This window comes from Oncorhynchus keta, chromosome 21, assembly GCF_023373465.1.
Source record: "Oncorhynchus keta strain PuntledgeMale-10-30-2019 chromosome 21, Oket_V2, whole genome shotgun sequence".
In the NCBI taxonomy this organism is placed as follows: Eukaryota; Metazoa; Chordata; class Actinopteri; order Salmoniformes; family Salmonidae; genus Oncorhynchus; species Oncorhynchus keta.
Window position 1 is genome coordinate 30,595,109 of NC_068441.1, and position 24,044 is coordinate 30,619,152.

Genomic DNA, 24,044 nt, shown 5'->3' on the forward strand with positions numbered 1-24,044 from the left:
ATTTCTGAAACTGAAATATAACATTGTCTCCATCTTCTGATAATGATCACACCTCCCAGTTTGATATGTGCACTGTTCTTATTAACCCCTTGGCTTCTGCTTTACTGATTGACAATTCCATCTCAACATTAGGATGTTTAAGAGCCTGCTTGGGGATAACATCCACCTCCTTCCACTCTACTCCCACATGAGCTGGCATCCAGAGGAACATCACAAATACCACCATCCGTTTCACCCTATACATGCACTGCACAATACATCCGGTCTGCTGAGACAAATGAATTCAAACTCATCAATGCAGCACAGGAGACCAAGCCAACTACTACTCGGTCTGGCCTCTCCTCCTCCACACACTAATATGGCCAACAACTCCATTAAGTAAACAGAGAAATTATCCATTGCCGTCACTGCCACCTTAAACTGAGGAACACTAAAAGCTACACCTGACCTTGTTTTAGGGTCCTTCGGTCCATCTGCGAATATAAATAAAGTATATTGTGTTCACTTACAACTGAATCTACTCCTTCCTCAACATATCTTACCCTTTCAAGCAACCCTAGATATATGACTGGCTGAGGGAGAAACCAAGGGTCTAGCAGTTCAAATAAAAGCACAATACACACATGTAAGACTGAGGTTAACTAGTCTAGTCTCTGAACTTCATTAATCCTCTGCATAATCCTTGCAAGTCTACCCAATGGCATTTGTTTAATTTCTTTACTCATCGACATCTATATTCTTGGGTAGCTTACATATTTTCAGGAATTTTGAAAACTCGATCTTTGCTTTGTCACAGGTTACAAACCTCCCTGCCTTTTGGGTCAGGATACCCTGAACAGGTAGGGTTTGATGTTTTTCTTTTACCGCATATTGAACAGTCTGACCTGACTAGAACATCATTCACGTGTTCCATACCAATTAGGTTGTGGCCCAAACATACCGCATATTGAACAGTCTGACCTGACTAGAACCTCATTCACGTGTTCCATACCAATTAGGTTGTGGCCCAAACATGACTTTACACTCAGCCACTTGGATAAAAAATGAACACAAAAAGTGGTTTGATTTTCTGGAGGTTTTTTATTACATTCAATGATCTTCTTGAATTGGGTCAGCAACCATAAGAGTAGTGTTGGCCACCTTCTAGTCGAATAGGCCAAAGCCCATGTCGTCGTCCGAGCCCTCCTCAGACTCCTCCTTGGCCTCCTCCTTAGCGGCGGCTGGGGCAGCGGCAGTCTCGGCCACAGCCACAGGAGCAGCAACCGCGAAGGCAGTAGGGTCAGCCAGGTAAGCCTTCACCTGGGAAAAGAGGGGGTAGAGAAGCAATGTTAACTCAAATGTAGAAATCTATGGAGATAACGTGCCAATGGATGACCTGGTGTCTGAGACCAAGCGTCCCTGCCTGCCGTGGGATGCAGACAGACAGGGATAGTAGGAGACAGGTTGATGTGTGCAGGGGGAACGACAGAGCAGTACTGAACAAGCTGCATTGTAACTTATCCTGCAGCTGGGACACGCAATTGTGGCCTAATCAAGAATCAAACTGTGGCCCCCTATCCCTATGTAGATGTTACAATCAAGGATTTGACAGGCATAAGTGATGTGGTGAACATTACTAACCTAGAGGGCAAGGTGGAACCACAACCATATTACTTATAAATTCTTTCAAACTTACAGCAACATCCTGAGGGCTAGGGTTTGTTTGTGGACTGGGCCAGCATTTGATCAGTCATCCATTTCAATATCATATGGTCAAAATGTGGGTGGGATGCCATACCTTGTCTGCCAGGGGGAAGGAGTAGTCAGTCTCCACGGCAACAGCCAGGACTCTCTTGTAGCCATTGATGATGGTGTGGGGGATGGAGGCCAGAGTCGGGTATCCGATCTCCAGACACACACTGGCGATGTTCCTCACACCCTGAAAGAGGACAAGTTGTGGCCAGGACAGGCATGACTGCGACTTTCAGCACTTCAGTCAAGTCTGATTGTTTCAATACATATTTTCTAAATTTGTGTCTGAAACCAAGCGTCCCTGTCAGCTGTGGGATGCAGACAGACAGGGATAGTAGGAAACTAGTTGATGTGTGCAGGGGGAACGACAAGGCAGCACTGAACAAGTTGCACTGTAACTTATCCTGCTTCCTCAAACACTAAGAGAATTACGTTCCTGAACTTGACAGCTAGAGTGTCGTTCCTTTTAAACGGATCATTTTCACTTGTTTTCAGAACATAAAATATTGAGACAAGACTAAGGAGGAAGGGGAAACTAATTAAGACTTAATGGGACACAGTACTACATTTTAGTCAGCTTCATTTACTATTCAAGGCATCAAAAATAATAAATTGATGGACGAAAAGTATCTTTACAAGGCAGTGTAGTGTGCACGCGCTTCCTCACCTCCAGGAACCTTGCGTGCAAAGCATCCTCAGTAATGTCGAGCACCTCAGGGCTATAGACACTACCGTTATCATACACCTGCTGGATGAGCAGACCGAAGGAAAAGGGCGAGATGTTCAACATGTTGAGCAGCGTGGCTTCACTGGCTCCCACCTTGTCTCCAGGCTTGATGAGCATCACATCGCTCTGTAGGGAGAAATTAAGGGATGAGACACTTAGTCTACAGTTTATTTCATTTTCCGAAACGCCCCATTGTTTTCTATAGATGAAAGCATTACAATACCAACCCTACACAAATCAGTACTTGTGTAGGAGACACATGGAACACAACAAAGCCTAGCAACATGCTCAAAGTTACCTATCCAGCCAGCAACATACTTGATCAAATCAGGAAACCCTTCAGACAAATACCTCAATGTCTTCAACTGAAAAGACACACTGCCCAGGGGAGCTGAACCCAGACACAGAACATGACCCTGACCCAGGGACTGTGTCTTGTTCTGACTCATCATCGTCTCATCACTGAAGAACACCTCTTATTTAGAGGATGACAATGTAATTCCACTAGTCTAAAGTAGAGCCCACTAAGCATAGACTGGCTGAGCTACTGCCCGAGGTTTGAGACTGGAGTCGCCTCACTTACCAGGATTTCAATGGTTCCTCTGGAGATCTTGGTGGTGATGCCTAAGGCCTGGAAGAAGGAGGTCTTCTCAGGACCAAGCCCAGTGTTCTGGGCTGGCACAGTCACATCACAGGGGGCAATAGCGCCAGCACGTGCAGCAGCTGGTACCTGAGGGACAGAGGTTTGGAGGTTAGGGGGCAATCCAGCTATGGCTCCTATTCAAACAAAAGAGTGGAGTCCATGGATACATCCCAAGAGACTGAGCAAATTCAACAGGAAATTGTTTGAGACCAAGCGTCCCTGTCAGCCCTGGGATGAAGACAGACAGGGATAGTAGGAAACTAGTTGATGTGTGCAGGGGGAACGACAGAGCAGAACTGAACAAGCTGCACTGTAACTTATCCTGCATCGTTATTTCATCTTTTAAGCAGACTCCTGAAACGGGATTCTACATCAAGGGCTATACCATTTATTACTATTTAATAATATTGTATGTGTTCCAAATGGCATACTATACCCTATATAGTGCCCTGGTCAAAAGTATCACTCTATAAAAGCAAATAGGGTGGCATTTTGGATACCCCCCCCCCCCACGTTGACAATTTAACCCGAAGACCTGCGGTTCCAAATCAGTGCCTGGTCAGAAAGAACATTAACCTTGTTGGCCAGCAACATGTCCCGGATCTCAGCCAGGTCCTCCTTGGTGAAGACAAAGCCCACATTTCCTTTGATGTGGGGCAGCAACCTGTGAAGAGAGCAACAATGTCAACATTGCACATAAAACCGCAAATGACACAATTAGCAAGACTTTTTTTTAAAGGGTAGATTTAAAAAAAGTTTCACCTAGCCATTCAGACCAAAATATGTTAGTTTAAAACATACTTCTCCAGGGCAGGGTTGTTCTCCAGGTGGCCACGGATGGCTTTGCGCATCATGGTGTTTTTACCCATGAGCACCACAGCCTTCCCACGCAGAGAGAGACGAATGGCCTGCATCTGCTTCGAGCCCACATTGTCTGCACCCACAATGAAGCATTTGGGGTAGTCATCCAGCAGTTGCTGCAAAGAATAGCAAGTTAGTCAAACAAGCTGTTCTAAATTCAGTTTGAGGCGATGTAAACCCTCTACCATTGTATAAGCAAAATATTTATCCAGTTCACTACTGTGCACGTGTCTGAGACCAAGCATCCCTGTCGGCTGTGGGATGCAGACAGACAGGGATGGTGGGAAACTAGTTGATGTTTGCAGGGGAAACAAGAGCAGTACTGCACTGTAACTTAACCTGCTTTGTCAATGGCCAATAAGATGGGGGTCTATACTTCCAAGCACCATTGTTCTCAAAGTCAAGTGTTATGTCAACCTACGATGATTTTCATAAAATAGTTGGACTTCCACGTGGTCCTGTCTTCCCTCGGCATCTTTGCAGTGCTTCGAAGGATCGCTTTTACAGCTGGTTTAAAGACAGTATATTATCTAAGGAAAATAAAACATGATTTTAGACATGCAGCAGGTTCAAAATCAATGACACCCATCAGTAACTAGTAACTAAAACCATATACCTGGCAGTCATTCACTCACTAGCTTCCAAGCAATAACGTTAGCTGTTTCAAGGCGAAAAAATGATTCTTTAGTATCTAACGTTAGCTGACATTATACCAAGAGTATACCTTATCTCTATTGCTAGTTACGAAATGTATATTAGTATATTAGTAACAAGCTAACGTCAGCTGAAATGTAACAGAAATAATGGTGGCACATGGCGGCAATCAAAGTGCCAAGGAGGCCGCACAGACAAAATAGAATATAAACTAAGAATAACTCATAATTATGTTTCCATATTACCATAGTACTGTAGTTTATTGTAATTAACAAATTATTTTTCACCCAATATAGCAAAACATATTTTAACGTGTAATAAATAGTACATGAAGACTCAAGCCGGTGAAAACTCCTTTACCTCGCAGTAAGGACGCGTGAAAGAAAGAGAACGAAACAGGAAGCGAAAAAATAACGTACAGCGCAAACAGCCAATCACAAAAACTATTACGACTACTCTGTTCCACAGACATGATTGGCCACCATATGTGTCACTCATTTGTCGGTTGCAGACTCTGGGTGCGTTCGTTTTATGGCCCTGTCCACACCGGCGGTGCTCTACCGGTGCGGAGCCAGCACGGAACGCAGATGAATGGTGACCGGAGCTTGTCAAGATCAAAGAAAAAAAAATAGATGACGCAAATGATAAAATTGACCTAAAAAGGTCCATCCCATACCCATTTGCTTATAGTGTAAGCTCTGAGCATTTAATGTGTGTCTTGTGTAATCGAGACAAAATCAATGACAGTGTCTGAAATAAAATGTATTTATTGGCATCCATCACATTTAATTAAAATGTATCAGCAATCAGGTACCATATAGCCATCCCAGAAAACACGACGACGGTACATGGGGAAATAAAACAGGTGAGAGGGAATGTAAAAAAAAAAATTACATACAGTATGGGTGGGGGGATAATTTATCTGAAGGGAACTAAGGGGATCAAATGATTAAAGTAAAAAGGCTGACTTTCCAATAAAAGGCAGAGAGTAGACTCCCCAATCAGACAGGTTGCCCCCCACATAGGTCTGGAATTTCCGAGACTTCAGAGAGCAGAGAACTTAAGCAAATAAATGTAGGCAAAAAGCATGAATAAATGTAGATAAAAGAAAACAATTACAATCCCTGATAACTTACACAGGGTGAAAACAGTACTTTGAAGGGCCTAGAGATACATCAAAGCAAACATGCATTCAAGCCTCTTTTTAAAGGGGCCCAGTTCCATTCCAACATTTGGGCTGGAGCCTAAACCTGAGGCCATAGCTACTCTCAAGAAATCTACTCTTTCCAATAATTTGAGGAACTCGTTCAATGTTGAAGTGTAACTGTCCAAGACTGGATTCAGGCACTCTGGCAGCACTTACACCGGTTATCATTGTCTGTGTCTCCAAAGCACGGCTATAAAAGGCTAACAGAGTAATATTTCACAGAGCTTGATACATTATTTTGCACACTAACTTGATCATTCACTGAACAATTTAGGATTTACTGTCATAGAAAGAGAGCCTGACTTAAAGTAGAGTCAAAACAAAGTACTATTGACCCTACTTCTGTTACACCTCAGTCTATACATTTCAACATTTAGAATATTACATTAGCAGCATTTCCTCAATAACCAGGTTACGTGAAATGTGGATACATCATGTTCATGTCAACCCAGTTGCACTACGAGATACTCAAGGATAATAATGGCACAGCAAGACTTAAAAAGTGCTTAAAAACCCCACGTCTTCAGAGGGTTTAAGAAACCAAACCTTTCCAAACACATCAGAAATTGCATCCCAGCCTGAGGAGGGCAGACCCAAAGCGTCACCCAATAGCAACATGTAGTAATTTTACAGCAACTACAGACTATACTGTGCTGTGAGACAACCCTCATTGTTTGCCCCTCTTTTGCTGACCCCCCAAAACCCAGAGGTGCATCTGAAGTCTAAAATGGCTTCCCTATTTGTCTCTTCTTCATTTACACTTCATTGTAAGCTATTGGCTGAGTGACAACAATATTAAGGTTGTATTCCAGGTGTTTGTTTTCACCTGTCCAGTACTTTCACATCAGTGCATATGGAGGAAATGAGATAAGAGGAAGCCACTAATTGTTTGAGGTGCAATCCAGGACACTGGCTGATGCAGCAATTGTTGTTCTGCTCCATCATAACTGCTTCACCAATCCGATCGCAGCAAGGACTTGGAAGTCCACCATATACAGTGAGCCCCAAAAGTATTGGGACAGTGACACATTGTTGTTGTTGTTTTGGCTCTGTACTCCATCTCTTTAAATTTGAATTGATACAATGACAGAGGCTAAAGTGCAGACTGTCAGCTTTAATTGTAGGGTTTCCTAGCATCCAATGATTATATCAAGCATGTGTGACTACAACTTTGTTGGATGCATTTGCTGATTCTTTTGGTTGTGTTTCAGATTATTTAACATACATTTCTTTTGGGCACAAAATGTAGTGTCATTTTAGAGTCACTTTTATTGTAAATAAGAATAGAATGTTTCTAAACACTTCTACATTCATGTGGATGCTACCATGATTACATGTCATCCTGAATGAATCGCAAATGATGAGTGAGAAAGTTAGACATACAACATTACAATAACAGGGGAGGTCAGAATTTTTGGGGGGTTATGATATTCATGCCTCTAACTTCCTCACTCATTATTCACAATTCATTCAGGATTATCCATAATCATGGTAGCATCCACATGAGTTTTTTTTCCAATTGCTAACACACTAAAATGACATGCACAGCAGAAATATTTAAACTGACACAGAGCAAAACCTCTTCTCAAGTCTTCAAAAGTCTAAACACATTTTCTGCTTTACAGACATTTTGCAATTCAAAATGGCACGTTTTAAATGCACTGCACACGGTTATCTGCACTGCACAGGGGGGATGAGAGAGGGAGGGTGAGAATGAGAGGGAGGGTGATAATGAGAGGTAGGGGTAGAGGAGTTCATGGCCAAAGACAACTTTCAAATGAAATCAGAGCAACCTTAGTTGATCATGTCATCAACCATGGGTTGCCAATGCGAGAGGCTGGACAGAGAGTGCACCTGTTTACTTCATGAATGGCTGATGTCATACACTAACTGCACAAATGTGTTGTAGAACTTACTCTACTGTGGGGGAAATATCTTTATGCTGCATTGTCCAAGCCCTATATTTTTGTTTTGTTTTTCTAAAGGACTGTGCAGGCTATGGAAGAGGCATGTGATGAGATTGATGTGGGTGCGATTCAGGGATGGATAAGGCACTCAAGGCGCTTCTTCCCTCGATGTCTGGCAAGGGAGGATATTGCCTGTGATGTGGATGAGGCGTTGTGGCCAGACCCAGCTGTGCGGCAAGATGCTGCCTAATTATTTTTCATGCCTCTTTTTTTCTATATATTATTTTTGCAATTTCCTTTTTCAGTTGACTTTTTTTTGTGAGCCTGTTTATGTTCAGTCCAAAGTAAATATATCTGCTGTGCACTGACTTGTTTGGTAAAAAATAAAATGTTTCAACAGCATGTGTGTGTATCTGAAGAATTTTCTACAATTTGAACTATTATAGTATTATGGCAAAGCAAACTAAAGATGAGTGCTTTTCATTATGCCCAAGAGTGTGTAGTTGGTTAGGCAAAAATCTGGTAATATGAACGAAGTGTGTTTGATTTTGGTTGCGTGAATTGTGTTAAGTATTTTGATAAAACCAGCCTAGTTTGCAAAATTTTTGTTTTAGCAATTGGGAAAAACTTATGTAGAAGTGTTTAGAAACATTCTATTCTTATTTACAATTAAAGTGACTCACATGACATACATATTATTGCGTGCTAGGAGAATGGGACCAAATATAAAACTTGACATCTTTAATACACAAGTCAATTTGTTCCAATACTTTCGGTCCTCTATGAACAGAAAGTAGTGTAATTTCTAAATGGTTCACCCGATATGGATGAAAATGCTCTCAAATTAAAGCTGGCAGTCTGCACTTTAACCTCAGTCATTGTAGCAAAGAGCTGAAATACAGAGCTAAAACAACAAATGTGTCACTGTCCCAATGCTTTGAGCTCACTGTAACTCAGTGTTAAAGAAATTGCATTAAAAAAATGTGGCATTAGCACAAATATCTTCATTCTTTCAAATGGTTCAGAAATTAAAATAAAATGTATGTGTATATACCCTTAAAAATGATTTAGCATACAAATATAAGCAACGTGTGTAAAGATAAAATCTCTTCTTCAATGACGCAAATATGAAACACTACTAGGTCACTTGAAAACAAATCAGTATATCAATTACCAACAAAAACAAGCGCTCAAACCTGCCCCATTGCAGTTATTTGAGATCAGGTTACAAAGAGATCTAGGTGCCATTATTGCCTGGTTGGGTAGGTTACTTTTTAAATGTAATCCATTAAGATTCTTAAGTTACCTGTCCAAAATTCAAATCAGTAATGTACATTTTGGATTACCCAAACTCCGTAACGTAATCTGATTAGAATTACTTTCCCCTTAAATGTCCAACGCAGCTGTTTTCAATTAAATGGTCAAAAATAAACCAACATTTCTTCTTAGCAAAGAGCAATTTGTCAAGCAAGAATTTTGGAAGGACTGTTTGGGAGGGGAAAGTGATGTTTGGAACTCTTATTGGTCTATTAACTCATTTACCATCTGTTTTTTCAAACAGCTCTTACCCTAAAAAGACATCAGTTTTATTCCAACCTCAGGGTGGAAAAATATATATTAAAAAAAGAAAATCACAATTGACTGCACTGGACCTTTAAGAGGCATTAGAATAAGAGAAAAAAAGATCAATCAAATGAATCTGGTGCGTCATCATAGTGGTCTCAGACTCACTCAGGTGAAACTAGCTTAAATGTCTTTTTTCAATGCTGAATTGAATGTCATCAAGAAAACAAGATGTCATAAGGTATTTTTTCCCTGCAAATATCCTTTCTGAATTGAAAGTAAAGCAAGAAGTAATCTAGTTTTTCAAAATTATCTGTTATCTGATTACAATAGTTTTGCTGGTAAATTTTGCTGTAATCAGATTACATGTAACCAGTTACTACCCAATCCTGATAGGCCCGCGCCCCAAATGGTACCTTAATACCTATATAGTGCACTTCTTTTGAAAAGCAGTACACTATAGGGAATAGGGTGCCATTTGGTAATCAGACCAGGTACTGTCTCCAGATTAATGCGTGTCCAGACTACCATGTGACTGAGGACATCACAGGAACCCAGGGTTGTTCGCAAAAGGTTTTGTGGATGGCATGCCTCTCCAGTCCATAAGAAATTGCCCTGTTGCCTGAAACCCAACTGAGTGTGTGTGTATGTATATACAGTTGAAGTCGGAAGTTTACATCCACTTAGGTTGGAGTCATTAAAAATCATTTTTCAACCTCTCCACAAATATCTTGTTAACTATAGTTTTGGCAAGTCGGTTAGGACATCTACTTTGTGCATGGCAAGTCATTTTTCCAACAACTGTTTTCCAACAACAGATAATTTCACTTAAAATTCAATGTATCACAATTCCAGTGGGTCAGAAGTTTACATACACCGAGTTGACTGTGCCTTTAAACAGCTTGGAAAATTCCAGAAATGTATATCATGGCTTCAAAAGCTTCTGATAGGCTAATTGAAGGCCTACCTTCAAACTCAGTGCCTCTTTGCTTGACATCATGCACAAATCAAAAGATATCAGCCAAGACCTCAGATTTTTTTGTTTGTTGTAGATGTCGACAAGTCTGGTTCATCCTTGGGAGCAATTTCTGAGAATGTGATGAAAGAAATAAAAGCTGAAAAATAATTCTCTCTCATATTATTCTGATAATTCATTCTTAAAATAAAGTGGTGATCCTAATTGACCTAAAACAAGGAATATTTAGTTGGATTAAATGTCAGGACTCATGTATGTAAACTTCAACTACACACACACACACACACACACACACACACACACACACACACACACACACACACACACACACACCTGGCTCTTTGCATATCAGTGTGAGCTAATGAGTGACAACACTACACCATGTCACTAAACCAAATTTTGCTAAAATGTTGTGATTGTATTAGCAATTGGCAGCAAATACATTAAAAGGACCAAGCCTATCTGTATTACTTTGTCTTTAAGTAACGGAGGGAAAACACACATTGTCAGTAGCTAAATTTACAGCAAAACATTGCACCAAGAAATGTACTCCCCATTCACTCGGAATGAATTAATTTTAAAACTTGGCTAAATGTGTGGACGAATACAGTAGCAAATAAAAAAAGGTAAAATGCACACAATTAAACATGTTCTGTTTCAAATTAACATGCTCCAGTATTTTCCTCATAGAAAGAAAATCTAGCCTGGTTACCCCAGACTGAAGAACACTCTGTGCTCAGTTTGGTTGCCAAGCTAAGAGGATGGAATGTGAGGGATGAGCATAGTTCCTCCAAAATAAAAAGAGGTGCGGTACCCAAAATGACCCAAACCCCCACCCTCTGTCCACCTAAAGGGTAAGACAATATTTAAATGTACGTCCTTTTGAAATCAGATTCACATGAATGAGAATTGATATGAGAATCAGTGAAGCAAAGACTGAAGTACTGAAATTAGAAAGTGAGAGTCCATAGCACAAAAACAGCAGTAGTCTTGAGTGTGGGTGCGCCTCTTAAAACAATGCTTCTTATTTTGTACAAACACACTTCAGGTAAACAAAAAATGTAATCTGTTGCTGAGCATTCCTCGTAAGTATATGAAAGTTTCCATAGGAAAAGTGTACAAAAATAGGACACTGATATCTTGGCCATACCAGGCTGTAAAATGTCCCCATGAGGGTTGCAGAGAGGGATCTGTGATTGAGTTGAGAATGAGCACCAAGTGTTTAAACTGGTCTTAGAGCAGTGAAGAGAAAGGAAGGAGGGAGACCAGAAAGCTTTTCCTCTTCTCGAGTTAAAAATCTGTCTTGTGTGTGTTTTAGATCAAGAGACAGTTTATAGGCATGTATTTGCAATTGCACAGACAGTGTTTTGCAACTACAAAAATATATTTTGGAATGATCACTCCAACTCCTCCAAATAGGCACCTGTAGAGAGAGCTGTGGTGTTTAATGGTCAGGCTCATCTCAGCTACATGCACGGTAAGGAACAACTCTGCTTCCTCATAGCCACTGACAGCCTTCTAATCCCAGTCTACACCTTTTGAAAAACACTCACACGGTGGCCCGATTCTCTTCTTTTTCTCTGGAGCGTGCACCTGCGCACTCCTTCCCACACATTTAAAAAGCATTGGATTGGTATAGGACTGGGCTGGAGTTTCCACCATATTTCTCACACCTGTCATTTCCCTTTAAATTCATGAAGGGAAGTGAGCAAGTGCACACTTAGGGCAGAACAGCAGAGATTTGGAACACAGAACGCGCACACAGCTGCACACACACACAAGCGCGTACACACACACACACACACACACACACACACACACACACACACACACACACACACACAAACAGGCTGGGGGAGGCTAGCTTCCTAGCTGAAGAGCTTGATGAAGCAGCCCTGGCAGTAGGGCTTGTCATTCTGCTCTTTGAAGGTGCCCTTGTTGAGCTGCTTGAGGCAGAAGGCACAGACAAAGTGCTCAGGGTGGAACTTCTTGGCCATTGCTGTGATGCAGCGGCCTGTGATGGGCTTTTGGCAGCCCGAGCAGAGGGACCCGCGGTGCTCATGGTAGTGGCCCTCGCAGTAGGGCTGGCCCTCGTGCTCAAAGAAGCTCCCATTTACAAAGGGGGTGAAGCACTCCTGTAATGCACAGTGGGAAGAAAGGGGAAGGACGTAATCAAGGCTTTCTATACTGTTTTTGGAAATACCTAAAGAACTGTATAATAGGTAGAATCTGCCCACACCCAAAACCGATTGGTGAAGGTGCTGGAGGAAAACAATTAATCTGTTTCAAGAACTATATGAAAGCTACTGTATGTCTCACCATATGTAAATTAGGGATAATAAGCTTAGAATAGCACCACAGCCCACACCCACTTACCCTGCAGACAAAACACTCGGGGTGCCAGAGGGAGTTGAGGGCTGATATGTAGTTCTCCAGGATGGCGCGGGTACAGCCTCCACACTTGGGCGCAAACATGTCAAAGTAGTCCTTCCGACAATATGCCTTCCCATCCTTCTCATGGAAGCCTGTAGGGGGGAGCAGAGAAAGACACTGCCTTAAGACGACAGAGCGAGAGGAGAGGGCAGAGAGAAAGGAAATAAAGAGGGGAAGAGAAGCGAGACAGAGAGAGAAGAATAGAGAAGGGAGAAAGAGAAAGATAAAGGGGGGTAGCTTACCCTCTGGGCCAAAGAAAGCACCACACTGAGCACAGAAGAAGTGTTCCGGATGCCAGTTCCTGTCCAGTGCCGTCACCACTTTCTGTAGGGGACAAATGCAGTAAGCATATTGAATTTAAAGTATCATATTTTTAAGTATTTTGCCCATTTTATCTATAGCCAGCAGATGGAAGCACTGCTGAGGACAGAGTAGCATAGAGCCGTGTGTTCTAGTGAGGACAAAGAAGCATGTCAGAAGAGAGAGGGAGACCGTAATAGAAAGGGGAGTGATATGAATAAACCACACAGGACCAATGAGGAAGCTTGTCGCCACTGTGAATCATCTGGCCTATCCTGAGGTGAAAGTTCAGTCGCTCTCCTCTTCCCTGTTTCTGCTGTGGTGCCTCACCCCAGGCAGTGTGTGTGTGTGAGCATGCTTGCTTGCATGTGTATTCATGTGTGCAGTGTGTCAACGCAAGGATATGAGTGAGTGTTGATGTGTGGAGTGAGACAGGACACACTAATGAAAAACAGAGATGGTGTGTGGAAAAGATGGCTCAAAGATGGTCTGTGGGATTCAGAGTGGCATCGTGTGTGTGTAATACTAACGTCCAGTATCGGTCCGTTACAGTAGTAACAGCAGCAGTGGGGTGTTTACGTGCATTCATTTCTGTGTGTAATACTAACGTCCAGTATCGGTCCGTTACAGTAGTAACAGCAGCAGTGGGGTGTTTGCATGCATTCGTTTCTGTGTGTAATACTAACGTCCAGTATCGGTCCGTTACAGTAGTAACAGCAGCTGTGGGGTGTTTGCATGCATTCGTTTCTGTGTGTAATACTAACGTCCAGTATCGGTCCGTTACAGTAGTAACAGCAGCAGTGGGGTGTTTGCGTGCACTCGTTTCTGTGTGTAATACTAACGTCCAATATTGGTCCGTTGCAGTAGTAACAGCAGCAGTGGGGTGTTTGCGTGCACTCGTTTCTGTGTGTAATACTAACGTCCAATATTGGTCCGTTGCAGTAGTAACAGCAGCTGTGGGGTGTTTGCGTGCACTCGTTTCTGTGTGTAATACTAACGTCCAATATCGGTCCGTTACAGTAGTAACAGCAGCTGTGGGGTGTTTGCATGCATTCGTTTGTGTGTAATACCAACGTCCAATATCGGTCCGTTACAGTAGTAACAGCAGCAGTGGGGTGTTTGCATGCATTCGTTTCTGTGTGTAATACTAACGTCCAGTATCGGTCCGTTGCAGTAGTAACAGCAGCAGTGGGGTGTTTGCGTGCACTCGTTTCTGTGTGTAATACTAACGTCCAATATTGGTCCGTTGCAGTAGTAACAGCAGCAGTGGGGTGTTTGCGTGCACTCGTTTCTGTGTGTAATACTAACGTCCAATATTGGTCCGTTGCAGTAGTAACAGCAGCTGTGGGGTGTTTGCATGCACTCGTTTCTGTGTGTAATACTAACGTCCAGTATCGGTCCGTTGCAGTAGTAACAGCAGCAGTGGGGTGTTTGCATGCACTCGTTTCTGTGTGTAATACTAACGTCCAGGATAGGTCCGTTACAGTAGTGGCAGCGTGGGGAGAACAGGTTGTGGTAGTCCTTCTCACAGTAAGGTGCTCCGTCCCGCTCAAAGAAGTTCCTGGAGCCGATCTCCTCCTGACAGTGGGTACACACAAAGTGCTCTGGGTGCCATGTGCGCCCCATGGCAGTCACCACCTGGGCACAGGTAGGAGAGGGCAAGACAGACACTTACAATCTAATCTAGCAGCCCCAACCTGAATTGAATTACTGGACTTAGTGAATCTGCGCTTGTATTAATAAACTGTCTAGTAGGAGTGTTGATCTAGGATCAGGTCCCCCCCATCCATGTAATATTAATCATTATGTTCTAAAAGGAAACACTGATCCTAGATCAGCACTCTTACTTTGAGTGTTTTTATGAGTATGGGCCCAGGGTTGAATCCTAACCCGAGATGTGTGTATGACCTGACCTCAGTTTCCCATGCCAATGTCCCATTGACATCAATGCATGATTGATTTACATCAGCTAACAGTGTGTTTCTCCAGTTCAGACTCAGCTCTGTGTGGAACAATTACCTTTCTATGGTGGCAGTACTTAACTTAATTTCCATTAGGAGTTAAAATGTATTATATTGGAAACCATGCAAGCTATATAGGCAGCTCAGGACAACAGGGTGTATCAATCTAATACATTCACACCTACATGGACTTAGGATATCCAAAAGGAAAAAACAACAACCCCAGAAACATGAAATACATTCAAAAGGGACCAGAAAACATATGTAATAAGCCCAGTAAAGTTGAATGCGAGTGTATGTGTCTGTGTGCATATAAGTGTGAGTGTGTGCATGCAGCCGGTATGTGTTCTGCATGAATGTGGCCTCTGTGTTTGTAAAGTTACCTGTCCAACAATGGGCTTGTTGCAGGCCCCACACACTCCCTTGGCCACAGTCTGGACACCCAGTTTATGGAGGTCTGATTGGAGGCTGCCCAGCATGTTGTCCAGCTTGTTAGACTGTTTGGGGGGAGCAGTGGGTGAGCTCTTCCCCTGGGCCAGGATCTGTGGACGGGTCACACACAGAAAGACATCTCAGAGAAAGAAATAGATGCACAGAAACACACAGACAATAACCACATACAGAAACACACAGACAATAACCGCACACACAAACAGTAAGACACATGAACACAACACAGTTGCCCAAATAGAGCTCCCTTCCCAATTCATGTTCTGTTCAATTTATCACAGAAAACCTAATTAATACATAGAGTCTCTCTTCACCAAACTATCCTGATTACATCTGCCCCTATGAAGTAATTTCCCCTCTGTGTAATTTTTGTTATATTTTTTATTGAATTGAATGCGTCTCCATAGACACAGCAGTAACTCCTGGGGTTTACGTGACATCCAACAGAAATCAGTCTTGTTAATGACTGAAATGGAAAATGCCACTGGCATTGCATTCCAGACTAGAATGAACATGTAAGATTCATCACATAATGCCTTCATAACATAGAGCACTGCAGTCCAACCCTGACACTTCAATCTGACTACTGTGTTCAAGAGTAACTATGCTTATCGGCTTACCTATAGAGCCCATTGATAGTGTGAGACTGAATGTATGCTGTTGATGGGCAGAAGCAAGGCGGGAGGGAACTACACTTCTCCAATGGTGTGGTCATTGGAAATTTCTGACCCAGCCTCATTCCACAGAGGGAAAGAAATAGGCAGACTTCAATCTAACGAAAGACAACCTTCAGTAAACAACAGATGTTTGTAAAATCAAATTCAAGGGGAACAGGGATGGAACGAATTGGGACTGACTGGAAAATATATCAAGAGACGTAGTGGTATATCCGTATCTTAACAGAAGACTACGCAGTCACCTAATTCACCAGTCAAGTTATTTCAACTTGTTCATATCTGTTAGGGCTTGAATAAAAAGGCTTGTTAAGTTAAACAGTCAAAAGTCAGGTTTGCAATGCCTATGGTGGAACACCATTGAGGGAAGTCCTCTGGGTGGTGGGAACTATGCTGTCATGCACCGGATTAGGGTTAGGTTCCCTGGGTGCGGAGGGGGTGACTTTTCTCTGACGGACAGGCGAGTCAGGAGGAATGATGATCTGGGTGTGGACAGAGAGCAGGAGGAGAGACACGTCAAAGATGACTGAAATTAAACCACAGGAAATAGAAAGCCTCAGGTGGTGCAAAGGAAACATTAATTATCAACAGGTTGTTACAGAAGAATATGGTTGAGAAACTGTTCGCTAGTCATAGTCCATACAGTGGGGCAAAAAAAGTATTTAGTCAGCCACCAATTGTGCAAGTTTTCATCATAGGTACACTTCAGCTATGACAGACAAAATTAGAAGAAAAGAAATCCAGAAAATCACATTGGAGGATTTGTAATTAATTTATTTGCAAATTATGGTGGAAAATAAGTATTTGGTCACCTACAAACAAGCAAGATTTCTGGCTCTCACAGACCTGTAACTTATTTTTTAAGAGGCTCCTCTGTCCTCCACTCGTTACCTGTATTAATGGCACCTGTTTGAACTTGTTATCAGTATAAAAGACACCTGTCCACAACCTCAAATAGTCACACTCCAAACTCCACTATGGCCAAGACCAAAGAGCTGTCAAAGGACACAAGGAACAAAAATTGTAGACCTGCACCAGGCTGGGAAGACTGAATCTGCAATAGGTAAGCAGCTTGGTTTGAAGAAATCAACTGTGGGAGCAATTATTAGGAAATGTAAGACATACAAGACCACTGGTAACCTCCCTCGTTCTGGGGCTCCACACAAGATCTCACCCCGTGGGGTCAGAATGATCACAAGAACGGTGACCAAAAATCCCAGAACCACACGGGGGGACCTAGTGAATGACCTGCAGAGAGCTGGGACCAAAGTAACAAAGCCTACCATCAGTAACACACTACGCCACCAGGGATTCAAATCCTGCAGTGCAAGACGTGTCCCCCTACTTAAGCCAGTACATGTCCAGGCCCGTCTGAAGTTTGCTGGAGAGCATTTGGATGATCCAGAAGAAGATTGGGAGAATGTCATATTGTCATATGGTCAAATGAAACCAAAATATAACTTTTTGGTAGAAACTCAACTCGTCGTGTTTGGAGGACAAAGAATGCTGAGTTGCATCCAAAGAACACCATACCTACTGTGAAGGGGTTGGAAACATCATGCTTTGGGGCTGTTTTTCTGCAAAGGGACCAGGACGACTGATCCGTGTAAAGGAAAGAATGAATGGGGCCATGTATCGTGAGATTTTGAGTGAAAACCTCCTTCCATCAGCAAGGGCATTGAAGATGAAACGTGGCTGGGTCTTTCAGCATGACAATGATCCCAAACACACCGCCCGGGCAACGAAGGAGTGGCTTCGTAAGAAGCATTTCAAGGTCCTGGAGTGGCCTTGCCAGTCTCCAGATCTCAACCCCATAGAAAATCTTTGGAGGGAGTTGAAGGTCTGTGTTGCCCAGCAACAGCCACAAAACATCACTGCTCTAGGGGAGATCTGAATGGAGGAATAGGCCAAAATACCAGCAACAGTGTGTGAAAACCTTCTGAAGACTTACAGAAAACTTTTGACCCCTGTCATTGCCAACAAAGGGTATATAAAAGTATTGATAAACTTTTGTCATTGACCAAATACTTATTTTCCACCATAATTTGCAAATAAATTCATTAAAAATCCTACCATGTGATTTTCTGGATTTTGTTTTCTAATTTTGTCTGTCATAGTTGAAGTGTACTATGACAGGCCACTCTGGCATTCTCCTAAATGCAAAAACTGACACAATGCGCAAAACAAACTAGAAAATCTAATGCAATACACAGGCGGACGTAAAATGCAAGCAGCAAAACCAATGGTCTTTGACTCAGCAGTAATGTCACTGTAGAGAAGCAGCAAGTCCTGCTAATGTCCATAAAATTAGCTCCTGAAACATGGTTCCAAAAGGCCCATATAAACCTGCTCTACGCCACCTGCATGTTTTCAGTTTGTCCCACCTCCATCCAAACATGTGCACAGATAATGTGTTTGTGTGTGTAAAAGGGAAACAAGAGGATCAAGTACCTAACCCTGGGTGACACCAGTAGTGAGACCACAGGGTGCAGATACAGACCTTCTCCACATCACCTGAAAGAAGTGGTACTAGGTCCGCTCTTATTCTCCATTTACACCAAATCTGTTGTTTGTGTACATGTGATTCATTACCCCAAATAAGATTGAGTTCTGGATTGAATTCTCGCACGACTCAAATCAAGGAAAGAGGCAAGTCTTCAGAAAATCACTTGAGGTCCTCTAACATGACATGCTCTGCTAAATGGCATATATTATTTACTAGGACAGATACACTACATGACCAAAAATGTGTGGACACCTGCTTGACGAACATCTAATTTCAAAAATAATGGGCATAAATATGGAGTAGGTCCCTCATTTGCTGCTACAACAGCCTCCACTCTTCTGGGAAGGCTTTCCACTAGATGTTGGAACATTGTGGCAGGGACGTGCTTCCATTCAGCAACAAGAGCATTAGTGAGGTCGGGCACTGATGTGGGCGATTAAACCATTTCTGTATGGACTGAGCACAGGGAAATTGTCATGCTGAAACAGAAAAGGGCCTTCCCCCCAAACTGTTGCCACAAAGTTGGAAGCACAGAATTGTCTAGAATATCATTGTATGCTGTAGCGTTAAGATTTCCCTGCCTCCCGAGTGGCGCAGTGGTTAAGGGCCATCAGACTCTGGGTTCGCGCCCAGGCTCTGTCGTAACCGGCCACGACCGGGATGTCCGTGGGGCGACGCACAATTGACCTAGCGTCATCCGGGTTATGGAGGGCTTGGCCGGTAGGGATGTCCTTGTCTCATCGCGCGGTAGTGAGTGTTGCAACTCGGTAGTGAGTGTTGCAACCAAGGACAGATGATTTTTACGCGTTACACGCTTCAGTGGTTTCATTCTGTGAGCTTGTGTGGCATACCACTTCACGGCTGAGCCATTGTTGCTCCTAGATGTTTTCACTTCACAATAACAGCACTTACAGTTGACCGGGGCAGCTCTAGCTGGGCAGAAATCTTACGAACTGATGACGATGCCATGTTGAAAGTCACTGAGCTCTTCAGTAAGGCCATTCTACTGCCAATGTTTGTCTATGGAGATTGCATGGCTGGGTGCTCAATGTTATACACCTGCCAGCAATGGTTGTGGCTGAAATAGCCAAATCCACTAATTGAAGGGGAGTCCACATACTTTTCTATATATAGTGCATAATCCAGAATATTTACACAAGAGGTGGCAAGCTACACACAGCTGTGCGGTGAAGGTTTGCGTCAACCTTGATTGTTAAAGTGACAAGCTCAAGCTAATCCCCACAAAGCTATGCACACAGTAATAAATGCAAGTTGAGACATGCAATATAGCCGTAAACAACGCAAAGCGGAGATTTCAACATGGACCATGGTAGGGAGTGAGTGAACCCTCTTAACTTTTGAGCTGACTTCTATCCTTGAGCAGTTCACACGTCAACATTCTCTGCTTTACTTGCATCACTTCAGGTAAAGCAAGAAGATACAACTTTGACCAGATGCTTGCTAGCTAGCTAGATATAGACACACACACACACACACACACACACACACACACACACACACACACAGCTAGATGGAACTTGAATGATTGTGGAACAAGCCTGATCATGGCTTTCACCATTCTATTTCACTTCACTTACCAGTTTGGCTAAATCCAATAGATGGGCGTTTTTAATAAGCCAGAAAATGGACGGACCAATCAGCATCCTCTCAGAAACAGTGGGTGGATTTAGGACAAAAGCCCACGCGGTCAAATAATGTGCTTTGAATAAGGCCATCCTCTGATTGATTGGGGATCCAAATAGCAGACTTTTTTCTCATTTTGAATAATGCCCCTCATTACAGACTCAAAACAGTTTCAATTATGAGAAATCCCATACTGATAAGTGAATTGAAAAATAATGGCCAACGTAGCGATCAGCCCGATTCCACCAGGATAGAACGAGCAATCATCTGATAAAAAAAAACCTTGAAGAGCGTCGTACTTGACCCGACACGGACAGCCTCTCCACGGCCGAAGGCTGGTTCAGGGGGAGGTCCAGCGTGGCATCGGCGGTTCCTGGGAACATTGACGGGGTCAAACAGATGTCTATCCAGCTGGCCTCGGCAAGGGGAGTTATCATCCTCTCCCGGCCGTCCAGAGGCATGTGTCCAGGGTAAATCCGTTCCTCCCAAGTTCTTTCCTTGTTCCTGCCATGGCATAAAGCTCCTCTTTGTCCTGATGGGTCTCCTTGGCATGCTCCACTTCTCCCTCTGGCGGAGTCAACTCATAGGACAGCAATCTGTCGAGGGTGTCCTCCAGCAAGGGCTCCCGACATGGCCACATTATCCCCAAGTCAGTACATGCAGTAGGGTGCTCTGTTGGCTGAGCAGTAGGTGTGTCTGACTGGTTCTCCTTCGGTGGGGAAGGCGGCGCAATGGGGGCTAAGGGAGGAAGGGTGTTTGTTTTCGGTCCGGGGCGTCTTGGCAACAGCTACAGGACCAGGCGTCTTGGCAACAGCTACAGGACCAGGCGTCTTGGCAACAGCTACAGGACCGGGCGTCTTGGCAACAGCTATGGTAAGGGCGCTCTCAAGCGGCTAGATCTTCTTTATGCTGCTACCATGTTGTGTTTCCATGCTATATTGTCGTTTTAGGTCTCTATTTAGTGTTGTGTGTTTTGCCCTATATTTATATTTTATTTATTTGTTTTATTTTTAATCCCAGTCCCCGTACTCACAGGAGGCCTTTTGGTAGGCTGTCATTGTAAATAAGAATTTGTCTAGTTAAATAAAGGTTCAATAAAATAAATAACAGTTATAGGACTCGGCATCTTGGCAAGAGTAAGGGAACTAGGGGCAGTCTTGCTAGTTTTTGCATCCACTGCAGGACTGGGGGACTTTTCAAATGGAGCAAAAGGAGGATTGGGGTTATTTGACTAAGTATGGCTTGTGGTGGCAGAGACCACAGTGAAGGACTATGTGGGAGGTCAGTGTAGTTCTCACGCTGGGATCAGTTTCTCCTACCAGCTGTGTGTGGATCTGGGTGTACTGGAGACTCTGGGACAAGGCCAACACAACGGAGGCTGAAGCAGCTGAGAGGGGAGAGGCAGAGCAGGCATCTATGTGGAGTTCTAAAATAACATTGTTACAGGAGGGGACGTGTCACTGAGGGGCTCCAGCTGCAGATCCACAGGCTCAGTTGGGTATCTGGTTAAAACTACTGGGGCAGCAGACTCTCTATGGAGGGGGGTTCTGATCCTTGACTGAGCAGGAGAGGTTCCATATCGACAGACAATTGAGAACAAGACTGGAAATATTAGACAGTAATAATAGGAGATGGAGGGGGAAAAACATTGAAAATGGTTTGAAAAGAGGTAGACATGGAAAGACATGCATCATGTCAAGTCAATCATGAACATTTCTTTAAAGACTTGTGAAAAATGGCATAATATATCATAGTGATGAATATAACAATAATTCACATTCCTCACAGTAGCTATGTTTCCATCCAATCGGGGACATGTTTTCATGCAAATATTCTAAAAATCTGCATATTTTCCCACCAGTCGTGTTTCCACCAAACTGACTTGTTGCGGATAAAAAGCAGTGTGATGACGTAGTGCAAAAAAAGAAGGTACCTTTCCGCTTAAGATTTCATGTAACGAATAAAAATCTAAAGTTCAAATGCATTTCCATCACATTTTCAACTATGATAGGTTAGGTCACAAAAAGTGTTGTGCTATTTAACACATGTGCCCACTCTGGTCAGTGTGGGTAGGCTAGCCTACATGAGAATATTAAACAGTGACATTTTTTTTGTCAAACGGCAGTAAAGGGTCAATCATGTCACCAAAAGAAGACCCTCAATATGTACTATAAAGGAGCATCAAGCTCATTTGTGCACTTTTCACCACCCTGTGAAGTTCATAACTCATCAGTAGCAATAAACTGCATGATTTCCTGAGTCATAGTGGGAGGACTACATGAATATCGTCAAGTGACTCCAAATGTACAGTGCATTCAGAAAGTATTCAGGCCTGGACTTTTTCCACATTTTGTTACGTTACAGCCTTATTATAAAATGTATTAAATAAAATGTTTCCTCAGTCTACACACAATACCCCATAATGACAAAGTGAAAACAGGTTTAGACATTTTTGCAAATGTATTAAAAATAAAACACAGAAATACCTTATTTACTTAAGTATTCAGACCCTTTGCTATGAGATTCGAAATTAAGCTCAGGTGCATCCCGTTTCCATTGATCGTCCTTGCGATGTTTCTACGACTTGATTGGAGTCCACCTGTGGTAAACTAAATTGATTGGACGTGATTTGGAAAGGCACACAGTTTCCAGTGCATGTCAGAGCAAAAACCAAGCCATGAGGGCAAAGGAATTGTCAGTAGAGCACAGAGACAGGATTGTGTCGAAGCACAGATCTGGGGAAGGGTACCGAAAAATATCTGCAGCATTGAAGGTCTCTAAAAACACAGTGGCCTCCATCATTCTTAACTGGAAGTAGTTTGGAACCACCAAGACTCTTCCTAGAGCTGGCCACCCGGCCAAACTGAGCAATCGGAAGAGAAAGGCCTTGGTCAGGGAGGTCACCAAGAACCCAATGGTCAGTGCTCCAGAGATCCTCTGTGTAGATGGGAGAACCTTCCAGAAGGACAACCATCTCTGCAGCGCTCCACCATTCAGGCCTTTATGGTAGAGTGACCAGACGGAAGCCACTCCTCAGTAAAAGGCACATGACAGCCCCTTGGAGTTTGCCAAACGACACCTAAAGGACTCTAACCATGAGAAACAAGATTCTCTGGTCTGATGAAAGCAAGATTGAACCCTTTGGCCTGAATGCCAAGCGTCACATCTGGAGGAAACCTGGCACCATCCCTATAGTGAAGCATGGTGGTGGCAGCGTCATCCTGTGGGGATGTTTTTCCAGCAGCAAGGACTGGGACACTAGTCAGGATAGATGGAAAGATGAACGGAGAAAAGTACAGAGAGATCCTTGATGAAGTCCTGAGTACTCTGGAGCAGGTTCTCAGACTGGGGTGAAGGTTCACCTCCTAACAGGACAACAACCAAGACAACGCAGAAGTGGCTTCAGGACTAGTCTCTGAATGACCTTGAGTGGCCCCGCCAGAGCCCGGACTTGAACCCAATCGAACATCTCTGGAGAGACCTGAAAATAGCTGTGCAACGATGCTCCTCATGTAGCATCATACCCAAAACTTGAGGCTATAATCCCTGCCAAAGGTGCTTCAACAAAGTACCTAGTAAAGAGTCTGAATAGTTATATAAAATGTTATAGTTTTAAATGTATTAGCAAAATAAACTTTTTTTTCTTGCTTTGTCATTATGGGGTAGGTACTATGTGTAGATTAAGTAGTTTTTTCCCCCTCAATCTATTATAGAATAAGGCTGTAATGTAACAAAATGTAGAAAAGGCCTCTGAATACTTTACTTTGATATTGATAGAATGGCATCATATATGCGCATTAAAGTTGT

At 43.0% G+C, this 24,044-nt stretch overlaps 2 protein-coding genes, 2 non-coding genes and 1 pseudogene across 5 annotated transcripts in view; all 5 read right to left on the bottom strand.

Annotated features, from left to right (window-relative positions):
• Positions 1-1,060: 1,060 nt before the first annotated feature.
• On the bottom strand, positions 1,061-5,107 carry LOC118400452 (60S acidic ribosomal protein P0). The gene is made up of 8 exons (XM_035797341.2): positions 4,977-5,107; positions 4,384-4,492; positions 3,903-4,078; positions 3,678-3,765; positions 3,042-3,188; positions 2,399-2,584; positions 1,778-1,918; positions 1,061-1,299 (listed from the first exon to the last, which is right to left on the bottom strand). Exons 2-8 carry the CDS (start codon positions 4,435-4,437, stop codon positions 1,144-1,146), a joined length of 948 nt encoding a protein of 315 aa, XP_035653234.1. The 5' UTR covers positions 4,438-4,492; positions 4,977-5,107; the 3' UTR covers positions 1,061-1,143.
• On the bottom strand, positions 2,013-2,141 carry LOC118400644 (small nucleolar RNA SNORA63). The gene has a single exon (XR_004829059.1). It is a non-coding gene; the product is annotated as a small nucleolar RNA SNORA63 (small nucleolar RNA).
• Positions 2,795-2,926, bottom strand: LOC118400642 (uncharacterized; annotated as a pseudogene).
• On the bottom strand, positions 3,301-3,429 carry LOC118400643 (small nucleolar RNA SNORA63). Its single transcript, XR_004829058.1, has one exon. It is a non-coding gene; the product is annotated as a small nucleolar RNA SNORA63 (small nucleolar RNA).
• Positions 5,108-5,367: 260 nt separating the features above from the next.
• LOC118400453 (paxillin-like) overlaps positions 5,368-24,044 on the bottom strand; it is a 70,101-nt gene continuing 51,424 nt past the window's right edge. For both annotated transcript variants that reach the window (XM_035797342.2, XM_035797343.2), the window contains exons 7-11: positions 15,347-15,505; positions 14,467-14,640; positions 12,945-13,026; positions 12,646-12,794; positions 5,368-12,404 (exon numbers count right to left, since the gene is read on the bottom strand). In XM_035797342.2, the coding sequence (XP_035653235.2) occupies positions 12,138-12,404; positions 12,646-12,794; positions 12,945-13,026; positions 14,467-14,640; positions 15,347-15,505 (831 nt within the window). In that variant the 3' untranslated portion in view covers positions 5,368-12,137. The remainder of the gene's footprint in view (positions 12,405-12,645; positions 12,795-12,944; positions 13,027-14,466; positions 14,641-15,346; positions 15,506-24,044) is intronic.

What these genes read in the sequence shown, in the direction of transcription:
- LOC118400452 (XM_035797341.2), bottom strand. Translation starts at nt 4,437, where the DNA reads ATGCCGAGGGAAGACAGGACCACGTGGAAGTCCAACTATTTTATGAAA. An exon ending in ACATGTTGCTGGCCAACAAG is followed by an intron (nt 3,189 to 3,677) that starts GTTAATGTTCTT and finishes TCTGTCCCTCAG; the next exon opens with GTACCAGCTGCTGCACGTGC. An exon ending in TGCACGCAAGGTTCCTGGAG is followed by an intron (nt 1,919 to 2,398) that starts GTGAGGAAGCGC and finishes GTCCTCTTTCAG; the next exon opens with GGTGTGAGGAACATCGCCAG.